Source organism: Macrobrachium nipponense, chromosome 5 (genome assembly GCF_015104395.2).
Source record: "Macrobrachium nipponense isolate FS-2020 chromosome 5, ASM1510439v2, whole genome shotgun sequence".
NCBI classification, from domain to species: Eukaryota; Metazoa; Arthropoda; class Malacostraca; order Decapoda; family Palaemonidae; genus Macrobrachium; species Macrobrachium nipponense.
In genome coordinates, this window is record NC_061107.1 from 114,447,419 (window position 1) to 114,465,586 (window position 18,168).

The following is an 18,168-nucleotide window of genomic DNA, read 5'->3' on the forward strand; positions in this document are numbered from 1 at the left end:
GGAAGGATCACTACTCTATTTACAACTGCCTCAATCTGATTGATAAAACCTGACAGGGAATCACCAGGAGAACCCTCAATTCTGCATGGAAAAAACTGTGGCCCGACTGCGTTGGTGAACGAGATTTTGAGGGGTTCGAACCCATCAAGGAGGAGGCAGTTGAAGAGGAGATTGTGTCCTTGGGCAAGTCCATGGGGCTGGAGGTTAACACAGACGACATCGAGTGAGCTTTTGATAGAGCATGGGCAGCAGCCGACGACCGACGAGCCGTTGGAGCTGCACAAGGAGCAACAGAGACAGGTAACGGAGGAGATCTCATCTGAGGAGGGGGAAGACGCTGCACAGTCGCTTCCTTTGAGCGAGATCAAGGATTTTTTGAATCACTGGGAAATTGCGAAAAGTTTTATTGAGAAAAATTACCCGGATAAGGCTTCGTCAGGGCGTGCAACAAATTTGTTGATTGATAATGGGGTGAGTCATTTCTATAAAATTTTAAAGAACAGGCAAAAGCAAGCCTCCATAGAAAAATATTTTGTCAAAATTGTGAAAGATGACACAGTGTTGCGTAAGCGTAAGATTAGTGAGGTTATTAGTAGCAGTGATAGTAGTGAACACTGCTCTCGAGAGAAAGAACCAGAAAGTCTTCCAGAAGTGTTCATGAAGGGAGATTCTAACCCCCCCCCCCCCCCCCCCCCCCCCCCCCCCCCCCCAACAAGCGCTAACCTCTCCTCCTCCTCCTTCCCCTCCTCCCATCTCCATCAAGCCAGCAGCCACACTCACCTAAGGTAAAGTTCAGGTTTTACTGTACATGCATATTAAATTTAGTGTTTATATTTAATTTCATTTTATGTAATTCCTATACGAATTTTCAACCTTAGTCAACAAAAATAAATGGAAAAATATGAATTGAAATGGTCCTTTATGGGCGGGTGGAACACATTATTTGCTTTTTATAACATTCTTTTGGGAAAATCCATTTAGGTTATGAAATTTTTAGGTGGCGAAGCGGGTTCCAGAACGGATTAAATTCGTAACCTGAGGTATTACTGTACCTACAATCTGGTTAACTAAAATATAGTTTTTTCACTCTTGCTGTAAGTTAAACATTCATGAACAGTTCTGCAAATTTTATGTAATACAGTAGACAAAATTTTTATTTTAAATATCTAAAGGCGAGGAAGACTGAAAAAATAACTTAAGTTTTCACCTGCTTAATTAAAAAAAAAGAATTACCCTAAATCAAATGAAAAGCATATGATAAAGAACATTTTTTTTTACACCCTGAAAATTACAAATACAGTAGCTGACTAGATTTAAAAAATACAGTACTAATGGTATTAGTCCTAACAATAATATTTAAAGAGTTTCAATTGATAATCATATCCATAAGTTAAGAGTTTTAATAAAAAATTATGAAAAGTGAATGTGTAATTCAGTCAACTGAACTATGGCCAAAATACTTACATTGCTATTCTGAATTCCACATACAGCTGACCCTCCTTGTACAATAATATATTTTATTAACTACAGTAACTTGTCACATATTCTTGGCAGAAATAAATAAAAAAAATTATAAACAAAATTTACTTTTTTCTTATAATATCATTACTTTTAAAATGCCAGATTCATACAAATACATCCCTAGTAGGCCAGAAGCCCTGGGCATGTACAAACAAATCCCAGGACCAGCAGTAGGTAATGGTTTTTTTCTGAACAAATAGTTATGGCAAATTAGTGGGGAGGACATAGAACTCTTTCCCATGATTTATCTTGCACAAATCTCCACTCATTTTCAGCCACCTTTCTCAGTTCCAATCTAAGGAGGTCTGGGTCCACTGGACACTGATGCTCACTGGAGGCTCAAGTGGCCATATCAAGTACTATTCTCCCAGGAGTTGTGCAACATACTGTACATTATCTATAAATATAAAAAATGAAAAAAAAATACAAATAAGATAAATAAGAATTTGATTACTCTATTGGCAGAATATGTGACTGTCCACATTTGCGTTTCAAAGTTCCAACATAGTTTTCCTAAGTTACTTTCTTATAATATTTCTTATATATTTACAATATAAAATAATATGGCACACAAAGTACATTGATACAAGAAAATAACGTATGAAGTGTTTGAGTACCATAAACATATTTAATGTCAGTAATGCTACTAACTGTTACAAACACATAAACATATTTAATGTCAGTAATGCTACTAACTGTTACATTTTAAAAATTATGAACATGAAATTGTTGCTGAATGTTTTCTAAACTTAAAGTAGTTGCTGATTGTTTTCTAAATTTTTGGTTACAATATTGCATGAAACATTTCCTCTAGGTTTTAGGTGTCAATCCCTAATCATAAGAATACATTCTGTTCTTTAGTAATACCGTTAGCTACTGATCTTGATTTTCTCTCTCTAAAGTTTCGAATGTGTATCATGATTTTGATATATATCATGATTTTGACAACTGCACACACTCAATATTCTTTTAATTTTTATTATGTTTTATATGTCGTGTAATCTTTTTTGTGTGTTGCTTTAGATTATCTTAGGTTTACTAATTCTGTATTATGCACATGATTGGGAAAGGATGTGAGCAATGTCTTACATGTAATGTTATGTAGGATTTCTGGCTAGACAGGTAATTTTCTTCGCACTTTCATTTTGACATTCGTTGCAAAACTCTTTCATAATTTTAAGAGAGTTAATGGGTACTTGAATACAAGTAAGGGCATAAACTGCACTTACAGGTTAGCCAATGGTAACCAACAAATTAGCAGCACATTATTATAAAAATTATTTGAAAACTATTGTATGATCACCTTCTTTAAAGCAGTACAGTGGTCCACCCATATTTGCAGGGGATGTGTACCAGACCCCCCTCCTCCCCACGAATAGTTAGAATCCACAAATAGTTGGAGCCCCTATAAAAACGCTGAAGACAGCCTATTTTGTTGGTTAAAACTCAAGACAAACCCACTAAAAATCTTCATACTTGGTTTTTTTAAGTTTTATCTCAAAAAGTGCATTAAAAAAAAATAAAAAAAGGAATTTCAGGATATTTCTCAGCAAAACATTACGAATAGGCAAATTTTCCATAAATAATGGGGGGAAATGTTTCCGAGAGAAATCTGCAAATGCGTGACAACGCGAATACGGGGGGTCCACTGTATACCATGCCCATAGTTGAAATATATACACAGGAGCTCTACATATATTAAATCACTTTATTTTTGATGAAGGTGAGAACGATGATAACAATTACCTACATCATGCCAGCTAATATACAGAGTAATTGTGCCACAAAGAATCTAATACAGCAAGATAAGCAAAACACTCAAGTATTAGCTATACCAGATGAATATTAATGGACTGTAGTGCACCATCTTATCTGTCATATGATTGAAAAAGAAAGAAAATTTAAGTATTATGTATTACAGCTTGCTCATTCTGAATGAGAAGAATGTAAGTTATCACAAAACTGCTAAGTATGTACCATAAAGTGACTCACTGGTTTTTTATCAGTACCTTCCTTTACACAAACTGGTGCCTTTACAAACACTCGAGTACCTCTCATTATCTTGAGAGTAGCAGTTCTGTAGTACTCAAGTGCCTCTCATTATCTTGAATAGTAGCAGTTCTGTAGTATCTTTAGAAAACATGCAGTTTTCTTAAGTATGAGAAATAATGGCTTGGTAATTCCACTGGCAACAGCTGTCACCTACAGTTTACATGAATACCTTGAAATATGCATAGCAGTTATGATAGAGATCTTACAAAAACAAACACTACTATGCAGTAAAGTTTAATTTCAAGCAATTACAAAACAGGCAGTGGTAGGGGCAACCTTTTGAGAATCTGCCTGTTACTTTCTAATAATAATAATAATAATTGCATATCACAAGTTTCTTTTAAATACAGTACTGATGATTCATTATATTCTCTACATTTTTTTGCTAAGGTCCAATTTGAAAAATAATTCAGCAATCAAATGTCAATCAATTCAAACATCCTTACACATATTTTCTTACTTAAGAATCCTTTCCTTGATTTTTAATCTGTATCATATGTGGTGTTTGGCTGCATATCTTGCTAGCCTTAATAAAAATACTTCTCTAAGTGTCAGTGACTCAAACTAATGATAACATACTTTTCAATTTAGTGAAAAATTATTTTTAGGATAAAATGAGGTTTTACATAATGCTTACCAAGAATTACATAACTGCAAGCTTTCTACCTCAACAGTCCAAAATTTAAGTTTTTCATTGACACTGCCCTTACTATTGTAGGTGAAAACAGGACCATCCCACTTTCGTTTGGGCTGTCATATCCATCTGCGGGGAGGAGGGAGGGCTTTGATTATATAATTGCTTGGTAAGAATTATGTAAAACCTTATTTTATCATAAAAATATCATTTTTACATAAGTGACTTAGCAAGCAATTGCATAGCTGGTTCCACATTAAAAGAAGGTGGGAATCATGGACTATACTTCAAATCATCATAGTGCAGATAATGGCTTTGATATAGACATTTGCCAGCACTGTAACAATGCTCATTGTACCTTACCTGGTAATAGAGCTGCTGCAAGTCACTACAGCCTCTGGTTGGCACTCTTAACCTGAAGAAAGCATGGCAGTACATAACGGCTTTGAATTGCTTCTACTTAGTGGGGACATTGCAGCCATAGCGTACACCGATGGATGACAAAGAAACAAGACAGTGGCCTTGCTCTGGGCATAAACTAGAAAAAAACAACTATGGGGTGGTGGTTTTTATCTAGTGTAGGTGTCAATCATTAAAAAAAAAGAACTGGAGGGGTACTCTGGGTACGATGCACCCCACAGGCTTCCCTAAATACTCAAGACACCTTAACACAAGGCGAGGAGATAGGCGAGGGACATTCAGTCCCCTATGCCTCCTCTCCCAACACTATGCCAGCCATGATAAAGGCCCTAACATACTGCAATTTTTGAATGTTTCAATGTCCTTGAGATAATGAGAGGCAAAAAGCTAACAACATGGCGATTGCCCGAACCTCATGTGCCTTAACTCTTAAGATTGGAAGAGTGTCCTCTTGAACTTGAGAATGAGCTTCGGGAATAAGGCTTCTTCAGAAAAAGTCAAGTGCATTCTTAGAAAGGGGTCGTGAAGGGTTCTTCACTGAACACCAAAGATTATTTGATGGCCCCCTAATCTTTTCTGTTATACTGAGGTAATACCTGAGAGCCATGACAGTAGTCTATCTTCTTCCTCTTGCCCGAGGATGTCTATTAGATTCTTGATAACAAATGAGTGGGGCCAAGGAGCAACAGAGCTCTTACTCTCTTGTTCATAGCTTGAATCCCACTGACATGTTTACCTGTGGTTAACACTACTAAAAACAGTCTTTTTAGTGAGATTCCGGAAAGAATTCAAGTGTAAAGGTTCGTACACGGAGGTCAAGAGCCACTTTAATACTACACTTAGGTTCCAGGCCACTACGTCATATCTTATAAACCTTTCAAGTATCTAACGATCTGATAAGGTCGCTTATATCTTGGTTAGAGGATAGATCTAGTCCTCTGCCTCAAGACTGAGATAAGCATAGGCCTATAGCCCCTTATAGTGGATGACAACAACTTCCTCGTATTCCACAAGAAAACGAAAAAAGTCTGCCAGTGACTCACACTTGTCTCAGAAGAGATGTGATTTTCACTGCACCAGCTTCTGAAAATTGACCATTTTGATTCATAGAGTTTGCTAGAAGAGAGAGACTTGCATCTAGCAATAGCCTCTGCACCTTTCCACAGAAATCCTTTTGCTCTAATGAGCAGGAACTTCCTTGAAGGATAGATCGGGACATGAAAATATGCATCCTCCATATCCACGGTTACCGATCAGTCCCCATGAGGAGGGATGACATGACTGAAAGGTTTGCTTCTATACAAAAGGTGGTCTTCACAACAAATACATTCAAGGTACTGACGTCCAGGACGGGCCTCCAGCCCCCCGATGACTTGGGTTCTACAAAGAGTTTGTTGTAAAATTCTTCAGTGGAATGATCTAACACTTCTACTATTGCCCTTTTCCGAATCAATGAATTGACTTCTCGAGACAGGGCCGAAAACTTCTCAGATCTTACCAAGTGAGCTGCCAATGTGATTGGCAATTTGGACAAGAAAGACTTCTCTGTATACCTTCTTTGGTACTCGGACAACCCAAATTTCTGCAGCCCTTTGACTCCACTCCCCCCAAAAGAAGTGAAGTCTCTCTCCAACAGGGGCATGAAGGACAGCAAACTCATTTGCTTGACTGGACGGATGGCTTCTTGGCTGATCTTGAGGAGGGTCACACATTGGAACGAGGTCTGGAATGAGGCCTGGATCTTCCCCATCGAAAGGGCTGAAGTTACAAGGGAGAGAAAACCTTGGCACTGGAAGCAGAAGTCTCCTTTGGGTGTTTCGTCGATTGTGCTAACAAGTAGTGCATCAACTTTTTCTGCAAAGCCAAAAGAACCTCCATAATCATCTCTTGTGGGAAGAGATGAGTCTTATCTAATGGGGAGAATAAGAGGGCCGATTTCTGAGTGACCTTACCTCCCTTGGTGGCGAAGAGCACCATAATTCTCACTTCTCGAGAATGACCAACAAGAAGAGAGAAGCTAACTCAGCAGATCCATTTCTGACTGCCTTATATGCGCAGGATAAGACACCCAACCACTTTGCAGCAAATTCTTCAATCTTTCTTGCCAGTGCTCCCACTGACCAATCAATAAAGTTAAAAAATCTCCAACACCTTGAATAAATTTCTAACTAGGTGGTCCAACTCTGGTGATGAGAACATAACTTTCACTAAAGCAAAAGTAGAATGTCGAGAAGCATCTACTAAACTGGAAAAGTCTCCCTGGGAGGAGGCAGAAACTCTCAAAGAAGGAGCTTCCCTGGATAGGGGAAAAGCAAAAGATGCCTTCCCTAGCTCCCTCTTCGCAGCCAACCATTTGTTTACTTCTCAGAGAACTCTCTTAGAAGACAAAGTAAGAACTAGCTTAGGTAAACCGGAACTGTCACTAGCTTTCTTCCTCATTAGAAAAGTAGAAGCTGAGAAACTTGGAAGAGCAGGTTAAAAAAAAATCAAGAGTTTGCAAGAAAGTAGCGAAGAGGCATCAAGTAAGCAGAAGATGGAGCTGAATCTTGTTTGGCTTCTTCACATGAAATTGGCGATAAAGAAGCTTCTTCATTATTGGAAACAGAAGCCTCCTTCTTTAAAACCACCATGAAGTCTTGCAGTTGACAACGAAGAAGGGAGAAAGCTGGATCATCTAGAGCCAACGTAAAAGGAACAGGTGATAGTGGCACTAAGCATATTCCGAGCGCCCCACAGTTGGCGTGGAGTGCCAAGTGCTAGGCAGAGACTCGTACTCAGAAGCAAAAGAACACTTGTGCCGAAGGTCTGAGCACTTTGTCGCCAGAACTGGGCACTCAAAAGATCCAAGAGACTCTGGGCTGTCCAAGGACAAACCACAAGAACAAACTGAAAGCACATCAGGAGAAGGAACTGTAAAACTACAAGAGGGTTGAGGACTAAAAGCAACCTCTCTATGCCTCTTGACAGGAGTAGGCGAGATGTCGTCAGCTGATGAATGCCTCTAGAGGATGTGAGGCAACAACACTGCATCGATGACGCCTTGTCCAGAGATAACACAATTGAGTCCGAGGATATGCGCACAGCACTGTCTAAGATGCCTTTCTAATGGCGCTCTGTCGCAGCCTGGGAGCGAACGACAGGCTAGACGGAGGGGGCCTACTGCCCGCGGGCAAACTTCATCAGCCTGTGGGCAAACTTCATCAGCCTGTGGGCAAACTTCATCAGCCTCACTTGGGCCTCCAGTATGTCTTCTCCCATGTGCGGGGGAGTGGGACAGTGACCTTAGTCTAGAACTGGTGTGACAGACAGCCACCTCCTCAGGCCCTTTCCTAAAACTTTTCACTGCACTGTCACTTGTCAACAAAAGCTCTAAAAGATACAGTCAACCACCTGTATTTGCATTCTCACTATTTGCAAACTCATCTATTCACAAATTTTTATGTTGAACCTATCTATAAATTATTTGTGGACTTTTCCATGGATAAATATTCACTATTAGTGTATTTTGATGTTATTTTTATGACTAAATACATTTTAATGATACAGAAATAATTTACTGATTTTCAAATATCAATACTGATTAATACTGTACGTATTTAGTTTAATAAGATTAAATTATATTAAATAATAATAATAATAATTCTCTCTCTCTATCCTGCTGTGATGTATGTTTTTTGTATAATAAATAAATGATTTACTAATTTTCAAATATTAACATTTGTAAACAGCAATAATTCCAATTCACTTAACAAAATACTATAGTGAATTATTAAGATTGTAGTTTATATAAATTAATAAATTACGTAAAATTTTACGGAGACCCCCATCTTTTGCTGAAAGACTTGGAGAGAGGGGGGAGGGTGAACCTGTCAGCAATGTCAAGAAACCTGACAGCAAGGGTCAGATGGTCAGTATTTCCAACTTGGCGGTCAAAGGATATACTACTGAAACCCCCCCCCCTCTCTCTCTCTCTCTCTCTCTCTCTCTCTCTCTCTCTCTCTCTCTCTCTCTCTCTCTCAGTAGAAGATATGTACACTGCTAATTTGAGTCTCTTTAAACCTTAAACGCCGAAGTGGTATTTTAAAAATCGTCTCCCGTATGCCGGCGGCGTTAGCGAGTGAGCGCTGAAGCGGTAAAAATGTTTTTTCAAAAAATCACAGCATGCTTAGTTTTCAAGATTAAGAGTTCATTTTTGTCATTGCCTGAAGTTTAGTATGCAACCATCAGAAATGAAAAAAATATCTATCATATACTATAAATATTGGATATGACAGCGCAAAAAAAATTTCATATATAATTGTATATAAATCGTGCTGTGAGCAAAATGGTTAAAGCTAATGAGTTAATTGTTTTGTTGTTGTATTGTACACTAAATTGCAATCATTTTGGTATATAACACATTGTAAAACGATCAAGGCAACACAGAGAAAATATTATCACAAAATGATGCTTGAATTCGTAATGCGCGGACATAAAAAAAAAAGATGTTTTCAAAAGTTCACCATAAATCAAAATATTGTGCTAGAGACTTCCCATTTGTTGCAAAATGAAGGTAATTGATTGAATATTACTAGACTGTAAGTGCTGTAGCTTACAATTGCAGTTTTTGACCATTTCGGTCGAGTTAAAGTTGACCAAAGGACGAATTATTTCTATTTATCATTATTTATATGTAAATATTTCAAAACTGATAAAAGCTACAACAATTAATTGTTTTTTGTTGTATTCTACATAAAATTGCACACATTTTCATATATAAAACTTTATGTATCGGCTAATTGAAAATGGTGCAAACATTACGACAATCGGACGAAAAAATTTATGATTTTCAGAAGAGTTACTGCGTGGATGTAAGGAAAAAGTTTATTTCATAAACTCACCATAAATCAAAATATTGTGTTAGAGCCTTTTAATTTGTTGCAAAATAAAGGTAAATGACTGAATATTACTAGAATGTAATAGTATTAGCTTACAATTGCGTTTTTTTACCATTTCGGTCGAGTCAAAGTTGACCAAAGGTTGAAATTTTGCCACATCGTTATTTATATGAAAATATTTCAAAACTGATTAAAGCTAAAACCATGGGTTGTTTAATGTTGTATTCTACATGCACACATTTCCATATATAAAACTTTATGTAACGGCTAATTTAAAATGGTGCAAACATTATGACAATCAGACAAAAAAATTTCTGATTTTTTTCGGAAGAGTTACCGCACGGACGTAAGGAAAATTTTTTTTTTTTTTTCATAAATTCACCATAAATCGAAATATTGTGCTAGAGAATTCTAATTTGTTACAAAATAAAGGTAAATAATTGAGTATTACTAGAATGTAAGAGTTTTAGCTAACAATTGTGATTTTTTACCATTTCGGTTGAGTCAAAGTTGACTGAAGGTTGAAATTTTGGCACTTATCGTAATTTATATGAAAATATTTCAAAACTGATAAAAGCTACAACCATGGGTTGTTTTTTTGTTGTATTCTACATGAAATTGCGCACAATTCCATTCCATATATAAAACTTTATGCAACGGCTAATTTAAAATGGTGCAAACATTACGACAATCGGACGAAAAAATTTATGATTGTTTTCGGAAGTTACCGAGCGGACATAAGGTAAAAGTTTTTTCATAAATTCACCATAAATCAAAATACTGTGCTAGAGACTTCCAATTTGTTGCAAAATGAAGGTAAATGATTGAATATTACTAGAATATAAGAGTTTTAGCTTACAATTGCGTTTTTCGACCATTTCAGTAGAGTCAAAATTGACCGAAGATTGAAATTTTGGCACTTATCGTTATTTATATGAAAATATTTCAAAACTGATAAAAGCTACAACCATGAGTTGTTTTTTGTTGTATTTTACATGAAATTGCGCACATTTTTATATATACTACTCCATGTAACGGCTAATTTAAAATGGTGCAAAAATTATGTCAAAGTGACAAAATAATTTCTGAGATGTGTCACTGATACTTTTTAGTGCGAGTAGAAAGAAATTCGCACTTGCGCGCCTGGGTAACGATTGTAAACAAAATGCCTTGATCCATAAGCTCCCAGCATCCCCCAAGGCGCGTGATTCAAAAGTTTTCGCCTAGTAGGCCTATAACTATTTTTACGCGAATTTTAAAAAAAACTTTTTTTATATCGACGTATATACGTCCAATCGGCATTAAAGGGTTAACCAATTGGTATAAATACATATGCACACCATGAGTGTATGTATGTGTTCATAAGTTTTAAAAAATGCATAGTAAAGGTAATACATCTTTGGAAGAAAAAACCAAATGTAAATTTTTGTGTTGTCATGGCTAGTAAACAGAAATAGATTAACATTCCTAAAGAGAAACAGATTGAAATTCCTGAGAAATTAAGGAGAATCTCTCTCTCTCTCTCTCTGCACAAGAAGATACTTATGTCATAGTGGTAACTCAATTTTGTCTGGAAGGGTTAGAAGTACATACGTATTTAGTTTTAAGGCTCTGGTTCTCAGCAGGGGTTCCATTCCTGGCCAGGCGCCATGGCACCCCCGATAACACACCATAGCGGGCTAATGGCGCCGATAACTGAATGTGGCACCATAAGAAACCTTATTTTTTAATGAATATTTTCTAAAACTGCCATAGAGCGAAGCAGCCAATAACTGGGGACCACCTATACTAATGTTTAAGATGACTCTGAAATAACAACAACACAATTTCATAGCTTAATACAGTAATAGGATGATAATTTAAAATATATTTGATGTAATTTAGGATGGCATTTAAGGTATACATTTGGTATTCGAACATTCATTTAACTATTCACTGGGGTCTGGTATGCATCCCCTGCGAATATGGAGGTCTACTGTAAACCTGATTCCATGACAGAACTAGCTAAAAACTGTAACTTTTTATCAAACCTAGGTTTGGGGCTGGTAATGGTGTTAATATCATAGGCATGGGGATCTGGCAAATGAGTCTGTGTTAGAGATGAAGGAGGGCTGAGAATGGGAGACAAAGAGAGCAGGAGGGGAAGAAATAGCATTATCCTCTGCCTCTGTTGGTAAAGGGATAGCCTGTAGACTAGCTCTACTCTTGGCTCTGAGAGCTGCTTTGTCCAATTTCTCTGAATGAGACCTAAAATCCTTCCATTTGTGTTCATCCCACTCTTTACATTCTGAGCATGTAAGATCTTTGGAACACTCTTGTCCTCTGCACTTAATACACTAAGGATGACTATCTTAAGTCTGTTCAAACAATCTGTTCCCACATCCTTCGGTGCAATACCGAACCCCAGAAGAGCTAGAGTCTGACATTATAATGGCAAGCAATACAGCTAACTAGCAAATACACCATTCAATATGAAATATTTCACCAAAATTTCTGGAAAAATATCCGAAAGATGAAGCAAGGACTGCATCCAAACCACCGATGTTACTTGGGAGATGGCAGAAAGCGAATTGGAAGGTTCTGCTATTTTGTACCTAACAAGTCCGAAAGTGGGAAGGTCCTGTTCAAATAAACTAGTGATTTCACATAGACTAGTGATGGTAGCGCCATTGCAAAACTTTAATTTTGGAATGTCAAGGTAAAAAGCCTTCAGCTTTGAAATTGCTTGGTAAGTCACTTATGTAAAACCAGCATGTTTTAAAGAGTAATCCTCAGAAATTCTGAAATGTGTTAAGAGCACTCCTAGGAGAGTCAAGCCTAATACTCTGTAAAATTCCAACTAGCCTGATATACTATACATGAAAACTGGTTGAGGGATACACTGCATGACAGGTTGAGCTGGACCATTTACTAAAATTTATTATTTATGTAACCTTGTAGTTGCAAATTGAGATATAATAGCATGGAAAACAAACTTGTGTTTAGGTACCCATGTAAAGGCCCTCTGGACCTAATGGTGTGAAATGAGACTGCTTTATTCTACATGGAAAAATGATTTCTATAAAATTACCTTACAGTTATTTAGTACCTACACAACATTAAGTTATCTAAAAGAGATCTCACTGAAGATGAGTAGCTGATACATGAATCAATATCTTCAACAAGGGTAGACTGAACATGAACAAGATGGAAAAGATTATTCGACTGAAAACTGATGGGCAAAATGAACCAGGATAAAAATTAAACATAACAATGGGTGAAGGAAAACTGGTTTCTAATAAGAAAACTTTAGGCTTAATGTTCTGACAGAGAACCTCACATACTCCAAACATCATACCTGCAGATACACACATACACTAAATATCCCTAACTTTTTTCATTTACTAAAAGAATACATGAAATCATGAATACCTGTATTTAGATAAAATATACCTGATCACAGTCAACACAAAAGGTTCATGATTTCTTACAAAACTGTGCAAAATTGTTGCCTTTAAAAAATGATAATGGCCGGTAATCAACTGCAAATATTACACTACATCAATTCCTAAATATATGTATTACATAAATTTTCATCTGGAAGACACAGTTTACCAAAATAAGTTATAAATTTTAAAACTATGTTAAAAGTAGGACTGACCTATTTGGCCTAGTGTTTCATTTCTCATTTGAGAGGAAGTTACCTTTTTGGAAAAAATTCAATTACTTGGTAATTTCCAATGCTGACCAGTATCTAATAATTATATTCAAGACAATGTGAAAATTCATCTCTACTATTACTAACTGTTTCTCATAGTTTATGCATTTAATGAAACTGAGTAACTTCACCAACTAGTACTGGTATTACAGTTATAACAGTTGTGGAGGGTACAATATCGCATAGATTAAACACATGGCAATTATTTTGCTACTAAAGAGCACATCATGGTTGTACCAAAAATTAATATCAAAAGCCAAAAGATAAAATGCAGAAATTTCATTTTTAAGGGGTTTCTGCAATATATTAAAAGGGCATGTTTAAATACACTTACATAATATTAAAAAAGATAACTTTTAAGCTATATGAATATCCAAAGCTAAAGTAATTTTAATTTTATATATAAAATTGTTTATGCATCAAATAATCAGACATTTGCATTACTGTGATTATTCTTTCCCACTTTCACACGTAAAATTGGTGGTATTATTATTATTTCAGCATTTAAATTTACAAAATGTGAAGCAATGAATAAACTTTTGTATTAAGTTGAAAAACTTATTCTCTGCTGTAATAGACAGAATTATTACTCTGCTACTTTTTCATACAGGATCATATATGCATTTGCTTTCCTTACTTCCTCCAGGTTGGATTCCCTCACAGTCAGGTCTGATGTGTAAAACCACCTGAAAATGAAAGTGAATAAACGTTCTGTAAAAGTACAAAATACTGCTCTTGAGCTTATGCTTATTTAGTGATGACAATGTTATTATCTGACTGTAAAGTAATAAAGTGCAAGAAATTTCAAAACTTAATCCTAATTCTATGTGAATCTAGAATACTGAACTCTCAACAAGGACCACACTTCTGACATCTTTTCACAAAGTTATGAGTAGACAAGAAATCCTCATTTCTTGCATGTGACCTTGCACTAAACCAATGACTTCAGGTCACGATCAAAATTATTCTGGTTTACAACTGAAATACAGCAACCTACCATAACATAGTGCAATGCTAGTTCCATGGTATCGTACTACGTACACAATACCCACAGTCAAATTTGCATCATTAATAAAGCCCAGCAATTTTTCCTTCTCTGAATAGAATTTAAAGTAAAATTCCCTATCCATAAAACCTGAAAAAAATGGCAATACCAAAGAAACAACACTTTTTGTGCATGCTTGATACAAATATTAAACACAAAACATCAGTGTTTCCAAAGTAACTAACGTGTGGTCGCTGTGGTGGCTCTAATAACAGTCTTAAGGAAAAAAACTTGATTTTCTATGCACCACCACTAAGTTATGATTCACAATTAGAGTAGTTGCTAATACAAGTTTTAATACATCAAAAAATAAAACCATGAACTACAAAACTACATAAACAGTACAGTATGTATGTATGAAAATCAATCATAAAAAAGAAATAAAGTACTGTAATGAACAATAAACCCAGAAACATGCATTCTATGACTTAACACATCAACAATACAAAAAGATTAGCTTATGATTCACAATCTCTTATCCTATTAGTACACTTAACAGTTAACATACGTTTTCAAAATATAAAACACTATGAAAGAGCATGAAATAAATTCCACCAGAAATAAATGAGCAATAATCATCAAAGAAATATGCACTTTATTACCAACCCATCACTAACCATGAAAACATCAGGCATTCTTATTAATCTTTGAACATACAAAAATAACATGGATGAATTATTGAAGCCTCTGAAGTGGTAAAGTTAGGCATATCTTAGTTTAACCAGACAACTGAGCTGATTAACAGCTCTCCTAGGGCTAGCCTGAAGGATTAATATTTTTATGTGACTGGGAAACCAATTGGTTACTTAGCAACAGGCCCTACAGCTTATTGTGGGATCTGAACTACATTATATTGAGAAATGAATTTCTAATCACCATACAAAAATTCCTCCGGTTCTGCATCGGCAGAGTGGGAAGCGAACTCAGGCTACCAAATCGACAGGCTAGTATGCAACCCACTTGCCCAATGAGGAGCTGTGAAGTGGTAAAAAGCCCTACTTTAGCAGCTACAAGACCACAAACTCCCCTAACCAAGCCCACTCCAACTCCCTTCACTAGATCTATTTGTTAGTACCTCTTTGAGAGGCAGATAGGGTGTCAAAATGCAACTGAACAGTTAGGGTGGCAAAATGCTCCTGAACAGTGTGTACACAGACACTTCATATCCACCACCTTGAACTCCAGGCACTCCTTTTGGACCTCATAATTTTTCTGAGTCATATCAGGATTAAGTGGTGGCCATCATAAGGAACAACATGACAGTTATAGTCTTAAGAACCTCCTTAACTATGGAGGGAAGAAAGATTGCTCACAGGAAAATCCAATTAATGGTCTAGCACTCAAAATAGTGTCAGTCATGTACCCAGATGAATTAGGTGTTAATCATACAAAATAGAAAGTAAAATGACAAATTTTTAAGACAATTTGTATTTTTCATAGTTACAAACCTGAGGTCTTAACAATAGGATAATTTCTAGTGCCTAGCTGGATCCAGTTAAAAAGCAGATGAACGCAAGGAATCATGTGATATCTGGCAACACGCGTAGCTCAGGTGAGGATTGGTCAAGGATGACGCTGCTACGCCAGTCTTTCCCAACCCAGGATGACTTAACAAAAAGAGGGGCGGCTAGAGGCGGGCAGTGTAATGTTAAGAACTCATGTTTGTAGCTATGAAAAATATTAATTGTCTTAGAAAATTTGTCATTTGTTCATACGTGAACAAACCTTCGGTCTTAACAATAGGATAGACTCATACTTGGAGGGAGGTATAAGACATCCTAGACTGGCTGGGGGCCTATCCACCAGTCCAACTCTCAAAAGGAATGGTTTTTTTTTTAGAGGGACTGAAGCCCGTTGAGAAGCTATATAAATATATATCTAACCACTCAGACCCTGGGTGATGTACAATGATATATGGGATAACCATTGTATAGGGAACCAAAGAGAAACTTTGACTGTCCAATAACAAACCAAGACACCAGGGTTTGTATTACTCCCAACCCCTCCTTGCCAAGGAGTGGAGCATACGCTACCAAATAGCGGGTAAGATATTTGTATATTGCACGACCACACTATCAGTATGACTACCTTACTCACCTGTATCAGACCAGTCCAGCTAATGACCTGTCTATTCCTTAAACCACCCGAAGGAAGAAGGAAAGGTACAAGAGAAAGTAGGAGACCAGCCAACTCACTCATTCTCTTATCCACACAATCATCTTAGGTAGATACAAAGGTGCCCTGTTAAGGGCAACCATGAGTTACACAACTTGTTGGGCAGCCACCACAGGACCCAGGGAAAACGTGTCCGCAGATCTGTGGGCAACATCCTTAAGATATAAGGAGGTGAACGTGGACTGGCGAAACCAAGTACCAGCACTCAGCACTCTATGTACAGCCAAGTTCTTTTTGAAAGCCAGGGAGGGACCAATACCTCTAACATCTTGCGCTCTAGCCTGCACAGATGTGATGGTAGAATCATCAAGAGTCAAGTATGCCTGTCTGATGGCTTCCCGTATCCAAAAAGAGATAGTATTCTTAGACACCTCTTTCTTTGTACAGCCTGTGGCCTGTGCTAACAAAAAGTCTGCGGCAGCCTGGTCTAAAGTGCAGAGTCCATTTAAGATAGCGACGCAGTGCCTGGAGAGGGCACAACAAAAGCTCTTGAGCATCACCCCCCACAAAGTCAGTCAGTGATGGAATGGAAAACAAAGTGAACCTGTCATCTTGCACAGCGGGATTTTGGGTCTTGGCCACGAATTCCGGGACAAATTCGAAGGACATCGACCCCCAACCCCTGGTGGGCTTCACCTCATAACTCAGACCGTGGACCTCTCATACCCTCTCGGAAGATGCCAAAGCCAGGTTCCTGTCAGATGAGTGACGCAAGGGCTCATATGGACTCTTAGTGAAGCTCTTAAGAACCAAGGAAACATCCCACGTTGGAGGCTTGAGCTCTCTAGGAGAACTTGACTACTCAAACCCCTTAACCAGCAGGGAAAGTTCCCAGGAAGAGGAGACATCGATACCCTTAAGGCGTATCACCAAACTCAGGGCCGCCCTGAAGCCGCTAATGGCAGAAACGGACAATCGTTTTTCATCTATGAGGAAGGTTAAAAAGTCTGCTATTTGCTGAATAGAGGTTGCGAGTGGAGAAAAACCCCATTTACCACACCAATCACAGTAGATCGCCCATTTGCCTTGGTAAACCGCGGAGGTCGACTTTCTAAGATTGCTGGACATATGCCCAGCTGTTCTCTGAGAAAAGCCTCTCACTCGGAGGAGATACTTGATAGCCTCCAATCATGAAGAGACAGGGATTCTACAGACTGGTGGAACCTTTCCACATGGGGCTGACACAGGAGATGTCGCCAAGGGGGAATCTCCCTCGGAACCTCTGACAATAATGACAGCAGATCTGGGAACCATTCCGCCTGAGGCCACAGAGGGGCTACCAAAGTCATCATGAGACCCTGTGAACTCATCAGCCTGTTCAGAAACTGAAGGATCAAACAAAACGGAGGGAAGGCATACACCTCCAGGTTGTCCCAGGGTTGTTGGAATGTGTCCTCTGCCAATGCTAAAGGATCTGAAACCACTGAACAGAACACCTCCAGCTTCCTGTTGAAGCGTGTCACAAAAAGGTCCAGCATGGGTCTCCCCCAAATCTGGAAAAGCTTGTCTGCCACCACTTGATGAAGGGACCACTCTGTGCCTAGGATCTGATCCTGGCGACTGAGTTTGTCTGCGACCACGTTCCGTTTCCCTGGGATATACCTGGCTGAGAGCTCTACCAAATTGCTGACTGCCCACTGGAAGCTCGACGGTCAAGGCGTGAAGTTGACATGAAATCAGGCCTCCCTGTTTGTTCACATAGGCTACCACCGTGGTGTTGTCCGACATGAGAACGACAGAATGACCC

General features: G+C 37.9%; 1 protein-coding gene across 1 annotated transcript in view; it reads right to left on the minus strand.

The window, feature by feature from the left end:
* Positions 1 to 1,258: 1,258 nt before the first annotated feature.
* LOC135215609 (ubiquitin carboxyl-terminal hydrolase 30-like) overlaps positions 1,259 to 18,168 on the minus strand; it is a gene marked incomplete in the record, with an annotated part of 167,069 nt that continues 150,159 nt past the window's right edge. The window contains 1 exon segment of the mRNA XM_064250505.1: positions 1,259 to 13,887. Within this exon segment, the coding sequence (XP_064106575.1) occupies positions 13,788 to 13,887 (100 nt within the window).